General features: G+C 46.9%; 1 protein-coding gene across 2 annotated transcripts in view; it reads right to left on the bottom strand.

Moving 5' to 3' along the window:
- Positions 1 to 14,504, bottom strand: part of LOC137545353 (schlafen family member 11-like) — a 194,070-nt gene that overhangs the window by 159,826 nt on the left and 19,740 nt on the right. Inside the window, exon 2 of one of the 2 annotated variants that reach the window (XM_068266485.1) lies at positions 6,600 to 6,720. The exons of the other annotated variant lie outside the window; for it this stretch is intronic. Within the exon in view, the coding sequence (XP_068122586.1) occupies positions 6,600 to 6,602 (3 nt within the window). The 5' untranslated portion in view covers positions 6,603 to 6,720. The remainder of the gene's footprint in view (positions 1 to 6,599; positions 6,721 to 14,504) is intronic. 2 annotated transcript variants of the gene reach the window in all.

The following is a 14,504-nucleotide window of genomic DNA, read 5'->3' as shown; positions in this document are numbered from 1 at the left end:
TAGCGGCGAATCGGCGCAGGGCAGCGGCGATTGGTGCGCTCATGCAGCTAGCAAAGTGCTAGCTGCGTGCAGCAAAAAAAAAACAAATTGCGCAAATCGGCCCAGCAGGGCCTGAGAAAACCTCCTGCGCGGCTTACCGCCAGGAAGGCTAAGGGGACAATCATCTTTCATCTTTTATTCACCAATGTGGAGCGCTACTTCACACAGAAAGACTACAGAAGGGCCTTGCTATACCCTATAGAGAAGTGCACACACAGAGACTTGTATAAGAACTGAAGTGGGACTACTTATATGAACATTGCAGCGCTATTTAACATAATCTTATGTAATACACATGTGCTGAATCCTTCTATGTATATGTACTTATAGATTAATTGGGACAAATCATTATTCAGCAGCAATCGTTTTGTTTCCACTGATTTTCCTTGGTTTGTTTGATATAAATCTAAAGCAGTGATGGCTGACCTTGGCACTCCAGCTGTCATGGGCATATTATTGACTGGGTATTGAATAACATTATTTACCGCATAGGTTATTGATTAAATCTAGGATTGGTTGTTTAGACCCCCCCCCCCCCCCCCCGCAAACAGTCACTGCTCATATCTCTCTCTCTCTATCTGTAATATATATATATATATATATATATATATATATATATATATATATATATATATATATATATATATATATATATATATATATATATATTGTTTCATACTACTTATTCTCTTGTGTAATGTGCTGCAATTAATTTAGCATCATACTTAATTATGTACACCCTCTACTAACCATAACCCGTCCCTCAAATAAACAAACATTAATCGTTACTTCATGTAATCTATAAAATCAAGGGCTACGTCCCAATAAAGACACTTGTAAATTATGAATCTAATAGATATGGTCTCCGTGTCTCTTTGATTCAAGGTTTCTAAATGCATGCATAGAAACAGATATTAACATTTAATTTAGAGCACCTGGATAAATCCATCAAAGCGGTGTTCTCAGCTGTATCACAGCTGTGACAAAACTACAAATCCCATCATGCCTCTGCCTCCCCGAGTTATGCTTACAGCTGTCAAAGTATTGCAATGCCTCATGGGACTTGTAGTTTCACCACAGCTGGAGTGCCAAGGTTAGCCATCACTGATCTATAGTGATATGAACTGACTTGTGATCACTGTTGTCAGGAACCAACCCCACGGCAAGCCTGCAGAGACAGTTTCAGACAGGGGGGGTTCGACCTGATCGAGAGGGGGAGCCGCCTTATTCAAGCTAACATAATGCTGTTGCCCCTCAACCACACTCTGCAAGACTCAGCCACCACCAGCAGTCGTCCGCAACAATACTTGCTAGACGCAACAAGTATTTCATACACTGCTGTCGAGCTGCTCGCACTCAGGCTGGCATTCACATATTTTAGGTTCAGCCCCAGGCTTTAGGCCAAAGTACGAGAATGCCACACACATAGTGCAATTTCACACAGAAGCAATGAACAATCCAATCACACAATCAGGCACTGAACTTATTACACAATTACACTGCAGTCTCTCTCTAGGAGATGTAAAGCTCTGCTTAGCACTCAGAAGACTAATTATTAAATAAACATTTAATATTCCAAAAAAAAAAGGAGTAACGATGGAAAAGGAAATGTACAAAGATATTTACAAAAAAACAAAGTAAAAAGGTACAAAGACACACAAGACAATTTGCTTATCAAAATGAAAAGGGAATAAAACAGAAATTGAACTTAACCAGCATAAAGGTCCAAACTTATTTATGGAAGGACAAGGGGGTTCTGATCAGGAATCAGGGACTTCTCTAGCTCAAGAGCTACCTTCAGGACTGGCCCTGAGAGCTGCTTCCTTATAGGACAAAATATGCCCTGTGAGCTAACCAAAATTAATCTACTTTCCTCACATCCTACCAAAAAAAATAAAAAAAGTGACATCATGGTTGTTACATCCAGGCTTAATTCTCATGCGACGATCAGAGTTTCCTGCAGTCCCTTTGAGACAGCAGACAGCCCAGATGTGTACTGGGACAATAGCCTGCTACAAGCACATCAGACTATTCATGACCATGGTTGGTTAACCACTTTGAATCCCTTGCTACGCTTATCTACTCCCCACAAAACTTCATCTAAAGCTCAGGGGAGTAAATATGCGTACTTGTGGTAAACAGTGTGCTGTATGCCCAATAAGGTATCTGATTATGTATATAGGGTATCATTTTAACCGTGACAAGTGAGAGAATAGATTTTGTGTTGTTTGACAACTGAGGGCTAAGTCATGTGATTTTTTTTTACGGGAAAACTGAATGAAAGCAATAAAACTGTTGTTTTTATGTACTCTATACCCCTAAATAAATACTTGTAAAAAAAAACAAAAGTGACAGCATTGAAAAGACAAAAGAAATACCGAGAGCCCAATATAGTGTAGTATGCAAAACAAAGGGTTGGAAATGAAAAGTATATAATGTATATACTCACAAACGTGGGTTACCTCCTAGGTAACCACTGTATAGGCAGGTGAGGAGATTAGACCTGTCCTCACTCAGGATTAAAAGTCGCTCTCTGTAGATAAGGAAATAAGGGGCAACACCCCTCCACCAGAGGTGGATATTGATAATGTAAGAGTGAACAGAGGCGCCAGCAGGATAAAAGGTTCTAAAAGGCTTAAAATCCCTCAGGAGGTGGTGGTGGACTCGCCTTCCCGAAGCAGACAAGATACCGTCAGTTTTATGACAACAGGTTTATTAATATACGGTACTCCAAAACAAACAGTGCAACGCGTTTCACGGGTATGTTCCCGCTTCCTCAGGCAATAAACAGATAGGAGTACACTGTAAAGACAGAGACAGATAGCGTGTCCTTAGACCAATGTATATGTGTGCTGATGGTTTTTGGTGTATAGTTATGTTAACGTGAATAATGGGTAAACAATGCTGTGGTTAGAGGTATATTGGAAGAGGGGGTGAGGGGCTGTGCGGGGATTGTTATAAGAGTAAAAATCGTAGTGGGAAAGAAAAAAAAAAGGGGTGGGGGGGGGGGGGGGGACTATAGGTGGGGGGAGGGTTAGGGAGAAAATAAGGGTGGCAAAACACAATGCAATCAGATGTAGTAAAATGCAGTAAAAACGCAGTAAAACAGACTCACCAGTATAGTCTCAAGGTCACGAATAGCGCCTCTGTACTGGTGAGTCTGAAGATCAAGGTTTATATACCTAAGAGTATATAGGTGGACCAATTACATGGTTCATAAGGGGTGGAGGCTGTGTGATGGGCAGGTAATGTGTTTCTATGGGTGGGGAGGAGGCAAGATGGGGGGCGTGTTTGTGGGCCAATAGGAGCAGGGGACAGGTTATGTAACCTATTTTGGTCCAATAGGAGCAGGGGACAGGTTATGTAACCTATGTTGGGCCAATAGCAAGAGGGGATGTGGTTGTATAAGTTCAGGGAACAGAAAATAAACAAATATGTGCAAAGTGTATCTATTCAGAGGCTGAATAGAGTAGTGGTCAAGGGCTCTGCCTCTGGCACAGGAGACCAGGGTTCGAATCCTGGCCAGGGCCAGTACCTATTTAGTAAGGAGTTTAAAGGAAAGACACCCTAATATTGCTGGGTCGCCTCATGAGCACGTCCCCAAGAGGTTATTTTTTATAGACTGCTTGGGGAAAGAAAGTGCAGATAACAAATATTCATTTTAACAGACATAAAGTGCATATTGGTGCATAATTGCGCCCTAACAGACTGTAGGCATAGAAGACATAATTAATTGTTAACATACAATGATATAATAAAAGTCTACATATAAAAAAATAAATATAATATAAAAGGTATAATATAAGACATATGAAATCGTTGTAAAAGTATGTACAGGTATAAAAAGAAAAATATAAAAAAAAAAAAAAAAAAAAAAAGGTTGTATAAGATGAAGTTTAATTTAAAAGAGAGGACCATTAAAAGAAACTAATATTGGATGAGTATTAATGAATTTTTCCCAGTTGTTCGTTGAGACCTTCTGGAGCTAGGGTTCTCAACATCTGTATCCAGAACATCTCACGTTTTTTTAGCATGTCAAAGGAATTCAAACATTTTTGTGGTATGGTTTCAATGAGGGTTATCCGGAATAGGTCTGGATTACTATTGTGTATCGTGGTGAAGTGTCGTGATACGCTGTGCAGTGGGTATTTATTGAGGATGTTGCGTTTATGTTGACCGATTCTGCATCTTGCCAATTGGGTGGTTCTGCCCACATACTGAAGTTGGCAGGGGCAGGTGATGATGTAAATGACAAATTTAGATTCACAGGTGATGGTGTTCTTTATTGGATAGGTCAATTCTGTAATTTTAGATTGAAAAGTGTTGGTAGGGGTAATAAACTTGCAGGCTTGGCATCTTGAGTGGTTGCAGGCCGAGCAACCTGGTGAGTCGGTTGATGGACTGGGGTTGATGCAGTGGGTGTCGGAGTGTAAACGACTGGGGGCCAGAATGTTGCGAAGGTTGGGTGCTCGTCGGTAAGTGATGGCTGGTGCGGTGGGAATGATGGAACGGAGGTGTGGATCCTGTAGGAGGATTTCCCATCTATTATTGAGGATTTTTCGTATATTCTGGTGTTGCGCACTGTATTTTGTAATGAATCTTGGTACGGGTTCTGTGGTCTTGGTATTAATCGTATTTGGGGGATTTTTTATTGTTTTGGCTTTATGACTAGCATCTTTAAGTAGTTTCTTGGGGTATTTACGATCGAGTAGCCGAGGAACAGGCCGCACGGAGGGTTACCTTCAGCGGGCAGTGGAGGGAGTGCTGGGGGTTACAGCAGTTCTGCATCGGAGGGACCGGAGCTCAGTCCGCAGGATTTTCACGGGGACCACACTCCGGTGGATACAGGCGGACCCAGCGGCAAAGGAGGGGCAGGAAAAGGGATAGGCACAACAAAACCTCGCCGGAATCCACGAGCACCGGCGCCTCGGGACCAGTATCCCTCCCGCAGAGACAAATCAGTGAACAAATAGAGGTAAGCACCCTTGTTGTCAATATCTCTAGCTATTCATTAACAGCCGAAGAACAGTCTGTGTTGGATAAAGGCTTGGGCTTCATACCAGTTTTTGATCACGATTTGTTTGACTGGGAAATTGATTTTGAGAGATTCATTAGAAATTTACAATTAAAAATGTGCTTTAAAGACTCCAGTGAGAGTAGGGGGGTTAACCAGCTACGGAAAAAGAGTACGTGGATGCCAGATTTGAGTAGCCCCGCTTTACAGATGTTTAAAAAATTAGTGTTTGCTGATGTGAATAAGCAGTGGGGACACAAGAGAAATACTGTTAAATCGAATCTTACGTTGCTGGAGAAAAAAGCAGTGCAATCCCTTAAGCATAATGAAGATATTGTTGTTATCAAAGCAGATAAAGGTGGGGCGACAGTAGTGATGGATAAAATGCAATACTTGAGTGAAGCACAGAGACAGCTACAAGTTGCAGGACATTACGAAAAGTGCAGGAGTGATCCCACCTGGGTGATCAAATCTAAAGTGGATCATATGGTTAATGAGGCCTTACTTTTAGGTCTCATTGACAAAGGTACTGCTGACTTTTTAGAGGTTGTACATCCACAGGTTCCATTGCTGTATTTGTTGCCCAAAATACATAAGAGTATGACTAACCCTCCAGGTCGCCCAATAGTGTCAGCAATTGGATCTGTGATGTACCCCTTGTCTAAGTATGTGGATTCGTATCTCCAAGAACTGGTTAAAGGGATCCCAGAATGTCTTAAAGACACCACGGATTTACTCCAAAGGTTGCTGAAGGTTCCCATGACTAAATAGAAATTGTGGTTGGTGACATTAGATGTCCAGAGTCTGTTCACTTCAATCCCTCATGAGGAGGGAATGAGGTATATGGAAGAGCTATTATTGGACACCCCATTGGAACATCACTTGATTTATTTCCTATTGGACTGTTTAGAAATGGTATTGAATAATAACTACTTCAAATTTGAAAACGATTTCTTTTTACAGAGACAGGGAACGAGTATGGGGTCCCCTGTGGCCCCGTCATTTGCAAATCTTTTCATGCACAAGTTGGAGAGAAAAATGTTTGTCAATCATTCTAAATATTGCTCTAATATCGTTGACTATTATAGGTTTGTGGATGACATCTTGATCCTCTGGAAAGGGGAGAGAGATGAACTCGAGTTGATGGTGGAGGAAGCGAATTTAGCACATCCGACCATCAAGTTCACTATGGAGTGTTCTGATAAAGTCATCCATTACCTAGATGTAGCTATCACAGTGACAGATGATGGGTTTAAAACGGATCTCTATACGAAACCAACGGATCGGAACAACTTGCTCAGAGTGGACAGTTTCCATAACAGGAACGTGATTAAAGCTATCCCCAAGGGGCAATTTTTGCGCGCCAGGCGGATAGCGTCCACTGAGCAAGGCTATTTAACAGCATCCGATCTGCTGGTAAAGAAATTTGAAGCAAAGGGATATGATCTTCAACATCTAAATAAAGTGAGAACTGAAGTGGGGGTAGTCGAGAGGTCTACCCTATTAAGTAAACAAACTAAAATGGACGGAAAGTCTGAACGCATACCATTCGTGCAGACGTATTGCAGGCAATCTAGCCTGGTAAGAGAAGTGGTCAGCAGGTATTGGCCGGTCCTCCAGCAGGACCCTACTTATGGTATGCTGTTTAAAGAGCTTCCGTTATTTTCCTACAAGAGAGGGAAAACAATAAAGAATCTGGTGAGCAATGTTGACTTATCGACTAGGTGTGTGGAGATGAGCAAATTAACCAGAAAACGAGGGACATTTCCGTGCTTAGGCTGCAACTGCTGCGGATCGATCATGAAGGGTGAGCATGTGATGCACCCTCATGCGGGAACGAAAATCGGGATTCGGTCGATGTACACGTGTAATAGCAGTTTTGTAGTCTATGCACTGAAGTGTCCCTGCGGTCTGATGTATGTAGGGAAAACAACCAGAGAAGTTAAAAGAAGGATTCAGGAACATAGAGGGTCTATTCGTGGTTATGATCCATCCAAACCTGAGAGTCACACCCCGGTAGGCAAACACTTTTTTGCCTCTTGACATGGGGTGTCACAACTCAGGTGGATGGTACTGGACCATTTACCACCCTTGAGTAGAGGAGGTGACAGGGACAGACTTTTGCTTCAGAGAGAAGCCAAGTGGATGAGGAAACTAGACTGTATAACCACTCGGGGGCTGAATGATATGTTTAGTCTAAAATGTTTCCTGTAAACTTACAATGTTTATTGTCTCCTTTCTCCTTTTTAGGCCTTGATACCATGTCATCAGTTGGTGGGAGGTAAAGAGAGGGAGCAATCGTATCCCTGGGGCAGTGAGTCTAAGCTGTGTAGTGGCTAAGCTGTCATGATGTCATGTAACATGTATATTGTATATCCTTGTGGGGATTGCATAATGTTTTGCTAATACTATTGTTTACTAGGTGGTTATGTGGGTAGACACTTGAAGTGTAGTGCCCAGTAAGATTCTATGGACTGACCTGAAAGGGTTAATATGGATTTTTTGGACTCTATGGTCAGCTGACCTGGTGGGTGGAGTCTTCACTTGAGGGTGTGGTGCATTCATATGAGTATATATTTGCTGTGTTCTGGAGGGTGCTTATACACCTGAGGAAAGGGGAAACCCTGAAACATGTCGTGTTAAGCTACTATATTAAACGCAAGTTTAATCATCACCTGTTGAGTGCCTCCTTCATACCTATATTTGGAATCGTTGTGTGGAAGTGGTGATCCACAGAGGGATTGAGCACCGGTGGACCAGGCTGTAAGCCCTGGGAGAGAGGTTGCTTTGGGACTCTTTTACCTTTAGCTAGTACAGATGGCCGGCACCCCCCGATTGCCCTCGATCCAGCCGTTTATACATTACCCAGCCTGGATCCAGCGATCGGCGCAGCCTCCCTGCACAGCTCCGGTCTCTCTATGGAGAGGATCGGGTTTGCGCATGAGGTCATGTGCGATCCTCCCCATAGAGAAGACCGGAGCTGTCCGAGCCAGATTGGGTAATGTATAAACGGGGGAGCAGCAGAGATCGGAGGGTGCCAGACACCTTTACTAGCAAGCCTAGTGCTAGTAGCTAAACCTTTTACAAGTGTGCGATCTGTTAACTTTATAATGGGGGACTCAAAGGCTGCAAAACCTCCTGAGCAGCGTAACACTCAAGAGGTTAAAGATAGATTGCAGCCGTGACCCACTAAGTACACAAGTGTGGCCGCACTGCGTAGACGCAGAGCATGGCCGGTGCCTGCACAATAGCACAGAGCCGCTGGTACACCACTTTCAAACTCTGCGGATCCATGCTCCTGCACAATGTGGTCACACTCATACACGGAGGGGAACGTGGCCGCAAACATAAGAAAGGTCAACTGGTGTGTTGAAAAATTTTGAGACGCAACAGATTTTGTAACTTGCCTGCGTTGTGCATAACTGCACTGCTTCTTTCAGTAAGTCTGGCTGTAATTGTTTGCAACTACCAGCACCTAACTGATATTTTTTGTGAGGGGGGGGGGGGGGGGGGCGGCAGGTTTGCAGCTGGAGGTAAGCGGTTAAAGGGGCACAGGTTATAGTGAATTTACGGTACTTATCCGTTAGCCGGGCGCATCCGGCAGGTGGCGCTGTTGTTGCTAATTTCAATGATAATTACTTCACGTAACAAAACTATGAATGTAAACGCCGCGGGTGGCGCTAATTGCATTCATAGTTAAAGGGAATGTCCAAGCAAAATAAAAAAATGAGTTTCACTTACCTGGGGCTTCTACCAGCCCCATGCAGCCATCCTGTGCCCTCGTAGTCACTCACTGCCGCTCCAGTCCCCCGCTGGCAGCTTGCCGACCTCGGAGGTCGGCGGGACGCATTGCGTACATTTTTACACATTCCCGCTAGTGCAGGAACATTAACACATACTTTTTAAGCATTGCTGGTTCAATGCGTACATTTTTATGCATTGAACCAGTAATGCGTAAAAACGTATGTGTTATTGTTCCTGCACTAGCGGGAATGCGTAAAAATGTACGCAATGCGTCCCGCCGACCTCCGAGGTCGGCAAGCTGCCAGCGGGGGACTGGAGCAGCAGTGAGTGACTACGAGGGCACAGGATGGCTGCATGGGGCTGGTAGAAGCAGAACTAGCTGGTGGAGGGGGACTGGAGCAGCAGTGAGTGACTGCGAGGGCACAGGATGGCTGCACGGGGCTGGTAGAAGCAGAACTAGCTGGTGGAGGGGGACTGGAGCAGCAGTGAGTGACTGCGAGGGCACAGGATGGCTGCATGGGGCTGGTAGAAGCAGAACTAGCTGCCAGCGGGGGACTGGAGCAGCAGTGAGTGACTACGAGGGCACAGGATGGCTGCATGAGGCTGGTAGAAGCAGAACCAGCTGGTGGCGGGGGACTGGAGCAGCAGTGAGTGACTGCGAGGGCACAGGATGGCTGCATGGGGCTGGTAGAAGCAGAACTAGCTGGCAGCGGGGGACTGGAGCAGTAGTGAGTGACTACGAGGGCACAGGATGGCTGCAGGGGGCTGGTAGAAGCAGAACTAGCTGGTGGCGGGGGACTGGAGCAGCAGTGAGTGACTACGAGGGCACAGGATGGCTGCATGGGGCTGGTAGAAGCAGAACTAGCTGGCGGAGGGGGACTGGAGCAGCAGTGACTACGAGGGTACAGGATGGCTGCATGGGGCTGGTAGAAGCAGAACTAGCTGGTGGAGGGGGACTGGGGCAGCAGTGAGTGACTACGAGGGCACAGGATGGCTGCATGGGGCTGGTAGAAGCAGAACTAGCTGGAGGCGGGGGACTGGAGCAGCAGTGAGTGACTACGAGGGCACAGGATGGCTGCATGGGGCTGGTAGAAGCAGAACTAGCTGGCGGAGGGGGACTGGAGCAGCAGTGACTACGAGGGCACAGGATGGCTGCATGGGGCTGGTAGAAGCAGAACTAGCTGGTGGCGGGGGACTGGAGCAGCAGTGAGTGACTATGAGGGCACAGGATGGCTGCATGGGGCTGGTAGAAGCAGAACTAGCTGGTGGAGGGGGACTGGGGCAGCAGTGAGTGACTACGAGGGCACAGGATGGCTGCATGGGGCTGGTAGAAGCAGAACTAGCTGGAGGCGGGGGACTGGAGCAGCAGTGAGTGACTACGAGGGCACAGGATGGCTGCAGGGGGCTGGTAGAAGCAGAACTAGCTGGAGGCGGGGGACTGGAGCAGCAGTGAGTGACTATGAGGGCACAGGATGGCTGCATGGGGCTGGTAGAAGCAGAACTAGCTGGTGGAGGAGGACTGGAGCAGCAGTGAGTGACTACGAGGGCACAGGATGGCTGCATGGGGCTGGTAGAAGCAGAACTAGCTGGAGGCGGGGGACTGGAGCAGCAGTGAGTGACTACGAGGGCACAGGATGGCTGCAGGGGGCTGGTAGAAGCAGAACTAGCTGGCGGAGGAGACTGGAGCAGCAGTGAGTGACTACGAGGGTACAGGATGGCTGCATGGGGCTGGTAGAAGCAGAACTAGCTGGTGGAAGGGGACTGGAGCAGCAGTGAGTGACTACGAGGGCACAGGATGGCTGCATGGGGCTGGTAGAAGCAGAACTAGCTGGAGGCGGGGGACTGGAGCAGCAGTGAGTGACTACGAGGGCACAGGATGGCTGCAGGGGGCTGGTAGAAGCAGAACTAGCTGGCGGAGGGGGACTGGAGCAGCAGTGAGTGACTACGAGGGTACAGGATGGCTGCATGGGGCTGGTAGAAGCAGAACTAGCTGGTGGAGGGGGACTGGAGCAGCAGTGAGTGACTACGAGGGTACAGGATGGCTGCATGGGGCTGGTAGAAGCAGAACTAGCTGGTGGAAGGGGACTGGAGCAGCAGTGAGTGACTACGAGGGCACAGGATGGCTGCATGGGGCTGGTAGAAGCAGAACTAGCTGGAGGCGGGGGACTGGAGCAGCAGTGAGTGACTACGAGGGCACAGGATGGCTGCATGGGGCTGGTAGAAGCAGAACTAGCTGGTGGCGGGGGACTGGAGCAGCAGTGAGTGACTACGAGGGCACAGGATAGCTGCATGGGGCTGGTAGAAGCAGAACTAGCTGGTGGCGGGGACTGGAGCAGCAGTGAGTGACTACGAGGGCACAGGATGGCTGCATGGGGCTGGTAGAAGCAGAACTAGCTGGAGGCGGGGGACTGGAGCAGCAGTGAGTGACTACGAGGGCACAGGATGGCTGCATGGGGCTGGTAGAAGCAGAACTAGCTGGTGGCGGGGGACTGGAGCAGCAGTGAGTGACTACGAGGGCACAGGATGGCTGCATGGGGCTGGTAGAAGCAGAACTAGCTGGTGGCGGGGACTGGAGCAGCAGTGAGTGACTACGAGGGCACAGGATGGCTGCATGGGGCTGGTAGAAGCAGAACTAGCTGGCGGCGGGGGACTGGAGCAGCAGTGAGTGACTACGAGGGTACAGGATGGCTGCATGGGGCTGGTAGAAGCCCCAGGTAAGTGAAACTCATTTTTTTATTTTGCTTGGACATTCCCTTTAAGATAACAATATGTGTATCAAAAAAAAGTGATTTAATTAAATGAGAAATAAGCCGGCGGCAATGTAACAGATCAAGCCGCCGGCTTCGTGTCTCGCTCTCCTCCCCCTTTGCCCTCTCTCGTATAGAGCCCTGGGGGGGAGGACATGCGTGTCCCCCAGAGTCGTTCGTCGCGGCAGGCAATCCTGCCTGTTTTATTGCGACGAACGAGCCCCCCAGGGCTGCCAGTGTTGTATACGAGAGAGGGCAAGGGGGGAGGAGAGCGAGACACGAAGCCGGCGGCTTGATCTGTTACATTGCCGCCGGCTTATTTCTCATTTAATTAAATCACTTTTTTTGATACACATATTGTTATCTTAACTATGAATGCAATTAGCGCCACCCGCTGCGTTTACAGTCACAGTTTTGTTACGTGAAGTAATTATCATTGAAATTAGCAACAACAGCGCCACCTGCCGGATGCGCCCGGCTAACGGATAAGTACCGAATTTACTTATTATAAGATCGTTTAATATAACATTTTTCTAAGTGGAGCAATGTTTTAGGTTTGTATTTTTGAAAAATATAAGTCAATTTCAGGAAATCCACGACTTACGAACGGCATGGATTCTATGGGAACAAGTCAAATTTTTTTTTTTTTTTTCAAATTGAACTTGCAGTTTTTGAGAAAATCGATGTAAAAAAATTCAAAGAAAAAATGGCTTTTAAACTTGTATGAGCAGGTACAGAGGGCAGAGGTGACACAAAGGGGGACACTGGAGGCATAGGGGGGCACAGAGTAGCTACAGGGGACAGAGATGGCACAGTGTTCCAACAGATTTAGGTTAAGAATGAACCTACAGTCTCTATCTCGATCGTTAACCGGGGACTACCTGTACAATATTGCATCAGCCACAATCAGTGACAGAGTTAGCTTATACAGTACACCATTGTGGAGTAGAATGCAATACAATAGGGGGAGAGAGAGAGAGAGAGAGAGAGAGAGAGAGAGAGGAGAGAGAGTATGTGGTGCGTGTGTGTATGGTGTGTAAAAATAAAAATAAAGAAAACTCTTTGAAACACACACACACACCGTGTGTGTTTCAAAGAGTTTTCTTTATTTTCATGACTATGAACATTGTAGATTCACACTGGATGCATCCAAACTATGAATTAACACATGTGGAAGTATAGTACATAACCAAAACATGTGAAACAACTGAAAATATGTCATATTCTAGGTTCTTCAAAGTAGCCACCTTTTGCTTTGATTACTGCTTTTCACACTCTAAGGTCAGTCAGTCGAAAAATTTGAAAAGTGTCCCCAAGTGCAGTCTCAAAAACCATCAAACGCTACAAAGAAACTGGCTCGCATACGGACTGCCCCCGGGAAAGGAAGACCAAGAGTCACCTCTGCTGCGGAGGATAAGTTCATCCGAGTCACCAGCCTCAGAAATCGCAAATTAACAGCAGCTCAGATTAGAGACCAGGCCAATGCCACACAGAGTTCTAGCAGCAGACACATCTCTAGAACAACTGTTAAGAGGAGACTGTGTGAATCAGGACTTCATGGTAGAATATCTGATAGGAAACCTCTGCTAAGGACAGGCAACAAGCAGAAGAGACTTGTTTGGGATAAAGAACACAAGGAATGGACATTAGACCAGTGGAAATCTGTGCTTTGGTCTGATGAGTCCAAATTTGAGATTGTTGGTTATGCAACACAGAAAAGGTGTCTCTACATGCCTGGTTCCCACCGTGAAGCATGGAGGAGGAGGTGTGATGGTGTGCGGGTGCTTTGCTGGTGACACTGTTGGGGATTTATTCAAAATTGAAGGCATACTGAACCAGCATGGCTACCACAGCATCTTGCAGCGGCATGCTATTCCATCCGGTTTGCGTTTAGTTGGACCATCATTTATTTTTCAACAGGACGATGACCCCAAACACACCTCCAGGCTGTGTAAGGCTATTTGACCAGGAAGGACAGTGCTTACAATAAAAGCTGCTCACCAGATTGTCTCCACCTCAAATCCAGGTGGGTCTAACGCTTAATGTAATAGTAAACCAAGCAACACTGATTCTTTCTTTTCCTCGTAGCCAAAAAGTTTTAATCCAGTTTCCATAAAAGACACAAATATAAAAGATTGCTCATAGCGTAACATTAAAAAGCATCTGCAACATGTCCTGCACCATCCAGCGCACTTTCATGATCAGAAGGATAAGAGCGCCTATCGGGCTGATGAGCCCATCGGTTTCACCCCCTACGGTGGCGTTGACGTCACGCTCCTCCACCGCTCCGTGCCCGCTTTCTCGATCGATATTTCCCCGCCGGCCTGCGTGTACTTTCGCATCCAGTGACGTCAGACGCACCTGGCTCCGCCCTACGCGGTTCATCCGTGCGGACTCATCAGGGGTTGACGTCACAGGTGCGGCCGACGTCCTATGTAGCTCCAAACTCTGCATCCACCTGTAACGATTGTGGAACTTTCTCCGTGATCAGCGCACAACGCGTGCGCTGACACGGCGGAAATCCTCCACAAGCGTGTAATTGCAGGCACCCAGCAAAGGTGCTACGCACCTGTAGAGGGAAATTCCTGTCGGCAGATGGCGCTGGGGAGTGCAGAGGAACCAATCCTCTGTACCTCCACAAATGCCAGACAGGAATTGTACGAAGCGCAGAACGCAATCGCAAGAGAGGCGATTGCGAATGAGAACGAGCAAAGGGACAGGTTGTGTGTGTGTGTGCGCCAATCCAGTCGCCACTCCGCGACCGCGCACACACAACAGCAGATATGAAATAGGAACACAATTGCGAGAGGTGCGATCGCCAGACGTGACACAAGGCAGATCAGAACAGAATACGAGGGTAGCAAAGGCACAGCAAATAATACAATGAGAAGATGCGGAAAATAACAAACGCTAGCTAACCGCGAACACCGCACTCATTCGCAACAGTGCACGCGGTTATG

The sequence above is a fragment of the Hyperolius riggenbachi genome, chromosome 2 (genome assembly GCF_040937935.1).
Source record: "Hyperolius riggenbachi isolate aHypRig1 chromosome 2, aHypRig1.pri, whole genome shotgun sequence".
Taxonomy (NCBI): Eukaryota; Metazoa; Chordata; class Amphibia; order Anura; family Hyperoliidae; genus Hyperolius; species Hyperolius riggenbachi.
Note: the sequence above shows the minus strand (reverse complement) of the source record. Positions and strands in the feature narration are given on the sequence as shown.